The sequence below is a fragment of the Schistocerca nitens genome, chromosome 2 (assembly GCF_023898315.1).
Source record: "Schistocerca nitens isolate TAMUIC-IGC-003100 chromosome 2, iqSchNite1.1, whole genome shotgun sequence".
NCBI lineage: Eukaryota > Metazoa > Arthropoda > Insecta > Orthoptera > Acrididae > Schistocerca > Schistocerca nitens.
This window is the reverse complement of record NC_064615.1, coordinates 864066591-864079114: the sequence shown is the minus strand read 5'-3', so window position 1 is coordinate 864079114 and position 12524 is coordinate 864066591. Positions and strand designations below refer to the sequence as shown.

Below are 12524 nucleotides of genomic sequence, written 5' to 3'. Positions count from 1 at the left end.
CATTAGAACATTCTGAAAAACAGACAAAAAATTACAGTAGCTATCCAGAGTAACAAAATTTGATCCTGTGTTACTGTTGAGACAATAATATTGATTACAAGGATTTTTTAACTGAGAAACATTGATACAGACTGTGTCCCTCATTAAAAAGCTGTCCATGTATCTGTGATTGGTGATCAACACCTGAGATCACACTCTAAAATGTTAGAATTTTCAACATTTGCTTTCTCTTGCCTTACTACATTTTGGGGATCTGTTCTGATTCTTGATTCAGTTTTGTTGTCTTTCACATTTATAATTTCTTCTCGAATTCCAGAAAAAGGAACTTTTATTTTGAAATATGATTAGCAACAACTTTTTACAAGCCAGATATAACGCACCAGTGCAGTGAAGAGGAGTGTTTTGATCTTTCTTCATATTTGAGATTTACCATAACCTTTTTGATCTGAATTATATGAACATCAGTGCTTTAATGTCCCATTTGTAAATTTTGATTACAAACTGTTTACTGAATGGCCTCCAACATAGCAGACAATAATTTATAGGATGTATCTGTTGCTATTTACTTTGGTAAAAAGTAGTAGTTTTACATTAATGAGGGTAATTAAAATACTCCAGTGGAGTTTTAAGCATCTTTTTTTTCAGTACAAAAATTTCTTCTAAGCCTTGGTGAAGCTACACAGGTGATCTGTGCCAGTGATCTTAATGATGACAGGACAGCAAACATTAACAGTCAATATTTTTGTTTTCATTCTGTTAAATATATGGATCTCCTTGTTCCATGTAAGCCTTGTATTGTTTGTTGTCCCCATATGAAATACTTCATATGAAATAATCAGTGCCAATACCCACATTGTAGAAATTACTTCCTGATCTTTCTCAGATATGAATTGTACTTGGCTTCTAACATAGTAGATATTGCTTTAAATTCATTTTTTTAATCCCATGTAATTTAAAGTATCTCTGTTTTAAACAAACATTAGTTCTAGTGTGCTGTAGTTCATCAACAACCTCCAATAACATTTCTCTTCTTGCACTTGTGCATATCAGTTCCTGTCTTTAAAGTCTACTAGAATTCTGCTAGTATATTATTGTATAATGTCCATTCAATAAATACATTGTAAATCTTATAGTCAAATTAGTTTGGAAGTAAGCCTTTACATAACATTATAGACTCTTATTGGAAGTTTTTTTTTATAGGAAATCAACATTTACAGTTAACATACATAGAAGACTATCAAACAAAAATTCAGTACTTACTTTGTATGTATTACTTTTTCTAATTGTGGTATTACAGAATTTTCTCTGTTTGTTTCCTTAGAGCTGTTCTGATCTTCCTCATAGCGTGTGTCAACTGTCATTTGGCAGTAACCACCTTCACAAGTATAATACTGTAATTCAAACCTGTCAAAAATGTAGTTATTACATTACTAATGTTACATAAAACTCTAAGTTAGAAACTTATTTCATACTATTTTGTATTTTACAATATCAATAAATCAGAAAGTTGTGTTTTTGTATTCATTTAGGTTCAGTGATGAACAATTTTCAATGAAAAAGAAAAATTTTACCTTCTCTCTGCATGGTAGTTGCGTAGCAGTTCACGGTTGGTACTGAAAATAACACCATAATGACCAGCACATCTAATGACCCATACAGGAAGAGATGGTGTCTTTAGCCGAGAACCAGGTTTTCTAGATTCGTCATCACTCCCTGTAGCTTCATCCCAAAGAAGACCTACTTCTGTCCGAGCCAGCACTCCAAATTGTGGTAATGCCTGCAAGAAGAATATATTTGAACAATACAATGTGTGTATAAAGAACTGGAGCAAATTAGTATTAGGAAATGTGTCGGTTTCTGCTGTGCTACTTAAAAATTGATAATCTTTCAAATTACAGACGGTCATTGAAAATGTAAACTGGAATAATGTCAGATGTAGAAAACATAAGTGAACATTCACTTTACAGTTGCATTTAATATTGTAAATCAATACTAATGTGAGGACACAATAAAACACAGTATCAATGAACTTATTTTCTCCTTCTAAATAAAATTAAACTAAAAATTTGGCAAAAACAAAGTAGTGGTAGGTGGTTTGGAGAGTGAGTTATTACAGCAGTTCAGAGAGTTCAGTGACTTCACAAGAATACTTTACAGCCTTGCCAAGTAAAACGGACTTGGCAGTGTGGTCAGTCTTCAATTTTAAAATCTTTTGTGCTACAGGAAAGTTGTCCAGAGTTTTTTGGCATGAAGTCACACTACCTGTGAAATTCAGGGCTGTTGTCATACAGCACACATTTTTAATCATTCTGAAACTCAGTGAAAACATAATACATGTACATTTTTTTGGAATTGTATGGTTGTAACATACATTCTGAATGGGGTAATATGAAATTGCATGTCAAAGGAAAGGTGGTGGTGGTGGTGCCATTTTTGCAGCAAAAGAAGCCATTATGGGAATTTCTGAACAACAGAGTAGGGCTGAATTCAGTAACAAAAAAGAAGTACAAAGTATAAGCTTACATGATTTTAGAGTTAAAAGGGAAGAGGAAATGGGACGTCGGAGCTATCTTTTAGAAAATGGAAGCCAGATGAATGCATGACAGTGAAAGACGTGTTATTCTAGTGGTAAAAGCAAGACGGTTTCCAGTGCATTGAGAAACTTCACAGTTGGACATCTGGGCGCACATGAGCTGGATATCCTTTCATTGTTCTATTTTCTTCCATGGTCTATTTTCTTTCTATCTGCAGGGAAAAATGTAGGGGGTTTCCTGTGCCTTAGGGAACTTCACAGTGAGGTGACTGTGCACACTCAAGTTGCGTGGAACAGTTCTTCCTTTCCTTGTTCTATTCTCTTCCTCTCACATTTTTAATCTATAGTTGTTTGTCCTCCAAGTGTTTGTCTAGCCATCAGAGAATTTTTCATGATGTAATTGGTAGAAATGTTGTAGAAATGAAAAAAAAAAAAAAAACGAAGTGTGAAGTATCCAGAAGTATATGTAAAAGATTGTGAAGGTAGCAGGTGAAACGTAGTGTACCAGAGTGGGATGCAAGTGAATAGTCATCAACAACCAGTCTTTCCATCTCAGCCCATCTAGTAAGTGTCCCCTGTCCTGGGATTCAGGGTGACTTTCCTGTAACTCTTCTAAACCTCACCATTCCTTTTTCTTTTTCCCTCTTCCTTTCCCTTCAACTCCTCTGCAGGAAGAAGGAATCACTGGCTCCAAAAGTTTGCAAGTTTTCACACCTTTTATATGCTTTTCCAGCCACTGCTTGGTGAGTAGATTTTTTAAGTAGCTGTCTAGTTTTCTGACTACTGGACTGGAAAATGTTACCACCTCCTGAAACAACCACTGGTTATCTCCGCAACAAGACAGCAATACACTTCAAGATTTGCTGGTCACATGAAACACAAAATCATTACACATCAAATTTCCACAGAAACAAATGGAATTTATTGGCTTCAGTGCATCTCACCAAGTCCATGACTTTTAATAAAAACCATCTTCAGCTAGATAATGCATCCACACTCTGCTATAAAGCTTCTTACTACTGTGCATCCCACACTTATAAAATCGTAGTACTTCCTGGAAAAAATTGGAAAGTGACAAAATGAAATCCCATTCCTGTGCACTGGAATGCACTTCATTTCTTATAGTCCCTCTGTCTTTGAAAAGCAATCTGGAGCAACTTGAGTGATTATGAAAAATCACTCACTGAAAACCAGTGGCCATCATGCGAAAGCCACAGGTCTAAGCTGGCCTTGAAGGCTGACCACAACACATTTACGAGGACTATGGAAAGATTGGCCCATCACCGCCAGGGTGGACAAAATCCATTGAACCATGGGATACTGGAAACTGGCCCTGGCATCCACTATAACGAAAGGGACAAACCACAGGTGCAGCTGTGAAATGATATGTTACAAATTCATTTCTGCTGCAGAGTTAAAGGTTCATTCCATAAGCAATCCCCTTGGTTGTGGCTAAGCCATTTCTCTGAAACTCAATTCTCCCAGGAGTGTGTAAAGCAACATCATTTAGGCTATTTTGCCAAAATGAAAAGACTGATACCACTTTCGGTTTTGAAGTGTTTTGATACAATTTCAGTGTTGTAAGGTATGATACATATCTAATGATGAAGTACATGATACATTGTAGCTGTTACAGCAACAGTAATAGTATTTACTATTTATAGATAATTAGAACATTCCTGACAGTCAATACTTGTAAACGCAATATTCCAGAAAGTTGGTCATCCTGTTAAATTCACTTCAAAACAGAGAAGAATAAGAGAGGACATAATTTTGAAGATAAATGAACATCAAAGACACTGTAACTTTCTGTTGTTTAATTTGTTAAAGTCACAGCCAATTTCATCAAAACTTGAGACATCATGAAATTTTATTTAAGTTATTCAAGGCCACAATTTATTATCCATTAATTAAGTACTTACCATTTGATTGGTCTTGCAAAAAACATTTTTACTTTATGTAATATCACAATAAATGCAGTATGTGAGGGGCACAGTTTTAATCTGCTACCAAGTTTAACTTTCTGTATTTACTGTATGGTGGCCTATAGAATACATACATATAGGTGTTGGTGTAGAATATGCCTTTTTGTTTTCTTTGAAATTTTTCTTGCCAGCACACTCGGGCATTATTTTCAATCACCATTTTTGAAATAGAAAGTTAATTAAAAATTCTCATAAATGAAAGTTAAGAATTTTGTAATATTTCCATCTGAATTTCTTTTAAGCTTTCATTGATCTATTACAGCTAATTATAACCTTTTAACTAAACATATGATGGCCAGACACAGAAAGAAATCAGTGTGGTGTCCATTTTGGATCTTGTTGCTAAAGGAGTGTGCTATGTGATATTTAGTGAGAGCAAAGTGCACTTTTATAAACAGTGATATGATAAGATAGTTTATAAATTATTATTTGGTATACTTGCAATATTGCTTCACTCACATAATGGTCTTCATCTCCTACATAAATGACCCCATTGTGAAGATAAGGTGTGGCTCGGCCAGTGAGTAGAAGCATAATAACACAGTGAGAACCCTCTTCTGCTGCTCCCATTAGAAAAGCTTTGTCATTGTCTAGATCTTTCATCACCCTGCATCAAAAACTGGCACATTATTTTATTTGCATAAAACTGTGTGCAGAATTTATTCATAAATTCTCTCGGAAATTAGGATATATATACTATTTTCTTAAGATCTCAGAGGTGAAGGTTACTTCATTGACAGATGTAATGAGGAAGGAGAGGGGGTGGGTGGGGGGGTGGGGAGGGAGGAGGAATTTAGTGAAGGGAGAAACGTAAGATGGAAGTAGCATTTGTAATGCTATCTGTGATTTTCAGAGCATATTTCATGCAGTCATGATATTTACATGTCCTGTAATACTAACTTGCTTGGTCCACGAGAGAGCACAGCACTGTACAGCAGAAGCATCATTCCTGGTCCTGTCTCTTCCTGAAACTAAGAAATTTCTATTTTTAACATTAAATAGACAGAAGTGGCAGTCCCGATGAGTAATTTTTTCCTGAAAAGTCACCAACTGCATTTAACACTACAAGAACAAGAATTTTTTAAACATTAACTACACTGTCATCCTTAGTTGCAACTTTTCTTTTACACTTCACCTCCACATTATTAACCAATGATAGGTACTCATTGTTTACTGATCATAGATGTTGAAAAGGATGTTTCTTAATCATGGTATAAAGTTGCCTGGAGATTTAAAAGTAATCAGAACATTTCTTCAGACTATCAATGAGAGATGACAGAGATCTGAAAAAGCAGTAAGAGACAGCAAAGTGTCAAATGTTCACACTTTCAACATAGAAATTGGTTTTCCCTCTTTTACAACTAAACCACAGCACTTCTCATGTCTTTAAACACACAGAACTGGAAAATGCTTATCAGATTAGTTTTTCCCTTATGTTTAAAGGTGTTGCACCATGGTTTGGAGTCCACATCAAACTTTAGGGTTTAAGGTAGTTTTACCATTAAAGATGTTTGCTTCCCCAAGAAATAAAATTTCATTTGTACCCTTTTCTTCCCTTCAGATAATCCTACAGTGGCTTTATTCAAATGGTTAGTAGTGGTGGGGATTCCTTCGTTATTGTGTACTTCTATGTATGCAGGAAATGTTGCCAGTTACTGCACAACTATAACACTAATAAGGTATTATAACTAATATGTGCTCTGATGCTTGATGAGGAGGTGGTATTATTTTCTATTTCTGTGGCTCTGATAGAAATTAGAATTAATGTCTGTGATTTTATCTTCTGTTCTTAAGGCTTAATATTTAACATTTACATCTGTACTCTGCAAACCACCATGATGTTTATGGCAGAGGGTACGTCCCACTGTACCAGTTATTGGGTTTTTTTCCGTTCCACACACACATGGAGCACAGGAAGAACGATTGTCTGAATGCCTCTGTGCTTGCAGTAATTATTTTAATCTGATCCTCATGATCTCTATGTGAGCAATACATAGGGGATTGTTTTGTCTATTCCTAGGGTCATCATTTAAATCCGGGTCTTGAAACTTTAATAGACTTTCTCAGGATAGTTACGTCTGTCATCAAGAGTGTTCTGGTTCAGTTCATTCAGTATCTTTGTGACACTCACCCATGGATTAAACAAACATGTGGCCATTCATGTTGCCCTTCTATGTGTACATTCAACGTCTCCTGTTATACCTTTTTGTTATGGGTCTGCACACTTGAGCAATATTCTAGAATGAGTCGTATTAGTGATTTGTAAGCAATTTCCTTTGTAGACTGATTCCATTTCCCCCGTATTCTACCAATAAACCAAAGTCTACCACATGCTTTATCTATGACTATCTATTTTATATCGCTACAAAGTGTTACACTTAGGTGTTTGAGTTGGCCAGTTCCAGCAGTGACTCATTGATATTATGGTCATAGGATTTTATGATTTTTTGTTTTATGAAGTGCACAATTTTACATTTCTGAACATTTAAGGCAAGTTGCCAATCTTTGCACCACTTGAAAATCTTATCAAGATCTGGCTGAATATTTATGCAGCTTCTTTCCGATAGTATTTCATTATAGATGACTGCATCATTTGTGAACAGCCTGATGTTACTATTAATATTGTCTGCAAGGTCATTAATATATAACATGAACTGTAAGGGTCTGAACACACTTCCCTGGGGGACACCCAAAGTAACTTCTACATCTGACAATAACTCTCCATCCAAGATAACATGCTGCATCCTCCCAACAAAAAAGTTCTCAGTCCAGCCACAAATTTCACTTGGTACCCCACATGATCATACTCTTGACAACAAGCATAGGTATGGTACTGAATCAAATGCTTTTTGCAAATCAAGAAATACTGCATCTACCTGACTGCCTTCATCAAAACCTTTCAGTATGTCATGCGAGAAAAGTGTGAGTTGAGTTTCACATGATTGATGTTTTCAGAATCCCCACTCTTTGGCACTGAGGAGGTCATTCTGTTCAAGGTACCTCATATTCTTTGAGCTCAGAATATGTTCTAAGATTTTACAACAACTCAGTATCAAGGATATTGGACAGTAGTTTTGTGGATCACTTCTACTACCCTCCCTGTATATCGGTGTGACCGATTATGTTGCAATAATCGTGGATGAAAGCACAGATGTGTCTTGTGAATTTCAGTTGGTTATTGTTTTGCGTTATGTTGTTGCGGGAAAACCTGTTAAAAGATTTTGGAACTTTGTTAATCCAGAAAGTCAGAATGCTCATACTATAGCTGAAAGTATTCTGAAAGAAATTGAACCATTAATTGGCAATGATAAATCAAAACTAATAGCTCAGAGCTACGATGGTGCAAACTGTATGAATGGTAAGTTGAACGGGGTTCAGAAATTAATTAAAGACAAATATCCAAATGCAAACTGCATCCATCATTATGCGCTCATTTCAACCTTATGTCTATTGCAGTCTCTTGAGAGCTGAATCTCAGGATAGGGCAGGATAAGGTTACGATTGTGGATGGGGCCATAATCAGTTACTCTCGGTTGCATAACAAATATGTAAACTTTATTTAAAGAAATTAGGATTTTAAAACAATCTCTTAAAAACACACACACACACACAATTGACTGCATGATGGCTGAAGGCCTTATCACAGGGGGAGGGAAATCCACAATTTTTGGGGTGAAGGCCACCAACAATAACCTCAGACAACAAATGGCTGAAGGCCTGAATTAGAAGTCAGAAGAACAATTCCAAATAGCACATATTAAGGTAAATACTTTGTTTTAAAACAAACTGTAACACATCTAAAAGCCTTATTATAAAAGAAGTGAAATTATTACTCTGCTGAGGGCCACAAACAATTTAAAATAACAAACAGCTGATGGCCTGAATTAGAAGTCAGGAAATATTTCCAACTAGCACACATCTGAACAAATACCTTGTTTTTAAAACAAGTTTGTTTTTAAAAAAATTTATTGTAGCATGGCTGAAGGCCTTATTATGAAAGAAGTGAAATTATTTCTTGGCTGAAGGCCACACAGAACTTAAAATCACAAACGGGTGAAGGCCTGAATTAGAAGTCAGAAATAACAATTCCAAATACCTCACATTTCAACACATACTTTGCTTTTAAAACAAGTTTTCTTTAAAAAAAAAAAAAAACTTATTGTAACACGGCTGAAAGCCTTTTCATCAAAGAAGTGAAATTATTGCTCAGCTGAGGGCCACACAAACAATAATTAAAAATTACAAATATCCTTAAAACAAACATCACAATCTAAGGAATCAGGACAAGTGGTTCCCAGCAGTGTTCCAAGGGTCGGCCTCAAACATAAGGTAAGGTGAGACAGGCAGCCAAGAGTTGTACTCACGTAGCAGGATGGTAACTCAAACTAGGGGCAGCTTAAGTGCCAACTGAGCGACCAACCCATCTGCCTAACGTCCGATCACTGGTACAATGATGGAATATTTTTAGGCAAGGGTGAAGAGACAGACAGCACTACGTCTTCCGAAAACACCCAAGGCCAAAGGAAACATTAGAACCAAGGTAGACCTTCCCAAAAAGAAAAAAAAAATGCAGAGTACAATACAAGAGGCTGTCGAACTACACGCTGTGTCAGACAGCATCAACATGATGAGAAAAGGTACACTGCTGGAAAAGTACACTAACCTCCAAGGCAGGTAACTGGGGCCTTAGCGGCCACAAGGCAGAAAATACCGCTGGTTGCACTTTGCTAATAAGAATAATATTAAATTCAATAATGAATAACGAATAGAGAAAGATGGCTGCAATATTTCACCGCCTCGAAATACTTCACTCGTTGCTGCCAGGCTCAGCGGCCCTGGGAGCAACAACCTGCCGACCAAAGGCGAGACCTCAGAATAGTCGAGGTTGCATTAGCAGTTAACTCTTCACTCAACTTAAATGTCCAGGGTACAGTGTGCAACGAAGTCATCGCTCTCACAACTACCCTTCCTTGATCTGGCAGTGACCCCGGCTAGCCCTCACGCTGCATGGACCTGCTCGCTGCTGCAGCCCAAACCAACCTGATGTCTGTTCGCAACTGCCCCACTAAATCCAGTACACAAACAGCTTTAAAATAACTGCTCATTCAAAACCACAAGATATGCACAGATCCGGGAAAATAATTCCACCAACAACTCACAACACTAAAACCAGTCACTGTGAAACAACACAGACGAGTTATAAGTCGGCACAAACACAGAGAAGCCACAAGTGATCGGAAGACCAAATGCACATTGTCTGCTGTGACGACCAACCGAATGACCAACCAACGGTCATACCCACTCAAGTCGGCACGGGAAAGATCCCAGTATAAATCGTCATTTGACAACTTATTGCCACGAAGTCACTTCGAAGGGTGGACACACACATCACACACACACACACACACACACACACACACACATACACACACACACACACACACACACACACACACACACACAAGTGAAAGTTGCACTACTCGAATATCACAGTCGATTCAACTAAAACTTGCTGAATCTGATCCTTGACGTGGTCATGCACTCTTCATGAGCACATTCTTCCATCAGACAGTGCATGTGTGTCGCCAGAGGTCAGGCGAGTACTGGATGACCGGACCTCACTGCTGCTCCATCCCAGCAGAACTAGCTATACACATGACGACCCGGAAATTCTAGAGGCCTCTCCAAATATGGTACCACAGTATGTGCTATAGATAAGCGCTGCTGCTGCCATGCGTGGACAGGCAGGGTGAGCAAACGTAGTGGTATCAGTGAACACACTAAGCAAACGAGACGGCACTATCACTATTACAAGATGCCAAACTATGAACGGCATCACCACAGGCCGCACACAGCTCACCTCTGTTAATCACAAAGCCTGCATCTTTTTTGCACACCTTTCAGGTATTTCTTCTATCTTTTCTAACTCACCACAGAGTTCAAAAGTGTTGCATAGCATTATTCAAAAAGCTTGCCACATGTGTGTGATGAGATGGAATTACCATTCGCGAGTAGTAAAATATGTTTTTGAAAGCAGGGAAAAATCTTATTGCTGTTATGGAATTCACTGAAACAAATGAGAACATAAAACTATCTTCTACTATTGAAAAAACTGGTTCATACAAACAAAGACTGCGAGATAATGAATTCATTTTCTTCCTATCATTTTTCTATAAGATAATGCCTCATGCAGATGTACTTTTTAATCAGCTTCAGAAGAAGATAACTGAACTGACCCAGCAACGCAGGACAACCAGAACTTTGAAGCAGTAATGCAAAACATCAGAGATGACATTGGCTCCATCCTTAATGAGATTAGTTTCGAAAATGATGAAATGCTGCCTGCCAAGAAGCCGCGGATTCTTGATGGGCATAAAAAGAAGAGATGCTTTGGAAGTGTGTGATGCCATCCTTTCTGAAATAAAATTATGTTTTCAGTTCACTGGACACCTCATTGCAGCCAACTTATTTGATGTAAATCAGTTTGACAAATACATCACAAAATTTCCAGACAAATACCTTGAAATTAAAGACACATATACATTAATGGATAAAAGAAAGTTGAAGGGTGAGCTTCAAGTCTTCTATGCTAGGTCTGAGTTGAGAGTAGTTGCTGATGCAGTTCTTTTGCTGATTCTAGAGGATGAACTTCATGACACATTCGACGAGACTGTTAAAGATTTGAAACTGCTAATCATGACGCCTATCTCGACATCAGAAGCTGAGTGGGACTTTTCAATGCTCAAGAGAATTAAAACATTACTGTGAAACACCACGAAAGAAGAGAAACTGAGTACCTTAGGGATGCTATCCTGTGAAAAGTCATTTGTGTGCAAAATTGAACATTTCAGTCTGAGATAACAGATTTATTTGCCAACAAGAAGAAGTGATGAATCGATTTACAATATCGTTCCTACTAATTATTTTGAAGCTGTCTTCCCAAAGTCACAGATTTGCTGCTTTTGGTGAATACAATGCTTTTAGTATTAAATGTTGATAGTTTAATTAAATTTGCTTTGCAAAATTCAGATTACAAGTTCGAATAGTTTATATACATTCTATTACTCCTTGTACTGGCACTCATTTTATAGCGGACACTTTTCTGGCAGTCAGCCATGAACATAAAACAAATGAGGAGTTCTGGTTTTTAATGGGAGAAGAGCAGAGTGATGGGACAAGCTGCGCTTCCCTCTCAGAGGGCTGGCAGCCCATGTCCGTTCTGACTTCTGTGCACCTGGGAAGGCAAAATCGATGTAATTATGTACATATGGATCACTGATTCCATCTGGTGTTGTGAGAGTCATATTTGAACCCTGTGACAGAGCAAGATTGCTCTTTGCACTCATTTCAAAAATAAGAAAAGGAAACAACCAGCAAGCACAACTCGAAGCAAAGCTAGAGTGCAATTGTTAGCTGAAGTTGGTGGTGTCGTTACGAGGTAATTCAGGCCCGATCTCCAGCAGTATCTTAAGCAACTATACATCAAAACACCCACTGTTTATGACTGCCACATAAAAGTGACTGAACATACCCTGTGAGGAGGGAAGAACTGTGCTATCGATCAATCTCTTACTGTGCATAAGAATAGCGCTTTTGTAATAAGTGTTTATTTCTGTTTCTTTATATGTTTTGTTTGATGTAATACCTTATGAAATATATGAGTTATCAACAAAATTCCGCCGTGTGCAGTGGCCTCATGGTTTTAGGTGTTATGTCACGGACTGTGTGGCCCCTCCTGCCAGAGGTTCGAGTCCTCCCTCAGGCATGGGTGTGTGTGTTGTCCTTAGCATAAGTTAGTTTAAGTAGTGTGTAAGTCTAGGGACCAATGACCTCAGCTGTTTGGTCCCTTAGGAATTCACACGCATTTGAACATTTTTGACAAGATTCCATAATACATTTGATGCTACGAAACTAAGCTTTTTTTAACACCACCAGTGGAATCCCTCCAGCTGCCACTGGTGCATGGTCAACTATTCCTTTAAACTTGAGCCCGTAGTTCCTCTAAA

General features: G+C 37.6%; 1 protein-coding gene across 3 annotated transcripts in view; it reads right to left on the bottom strand.

Annotated features, from left to right (window-relative positions):
* Positions 1-12524, bottom strand: part of LOC126237137 (inactive ubiquitin carboxyl-terminal hydrolase MINDY-4B) — a 517352-nt gene that overhangs the window by 31746 nt on the left and 473082 nt on the right. For 2 of the 3 annotated variants that reach the window (XM_049946966.1, XM_049946964.1), the window contains exons 6-9: positions 5419-5489; positions 4978-5125; positions 1572-1777; positions 1261-1404 (exon numbers count right to left, since the gene is read on the bottom strand). In XM_049946966.1, the coding sequence (XP_049802923.1) occupies positions 1261-1404; positions 1572-1777; positions 4978-5125; positions 5419-5489 (569 nt within the window). Of the gene's footprint in view, positions 1-1256; positions 1405-1571; positions 1778-4977; positions 5126-5418; positions 5490-12524 lie in introns of those variants that run through there. The other variant, XM_049946965.1, reaches the window with a different exon arrangement.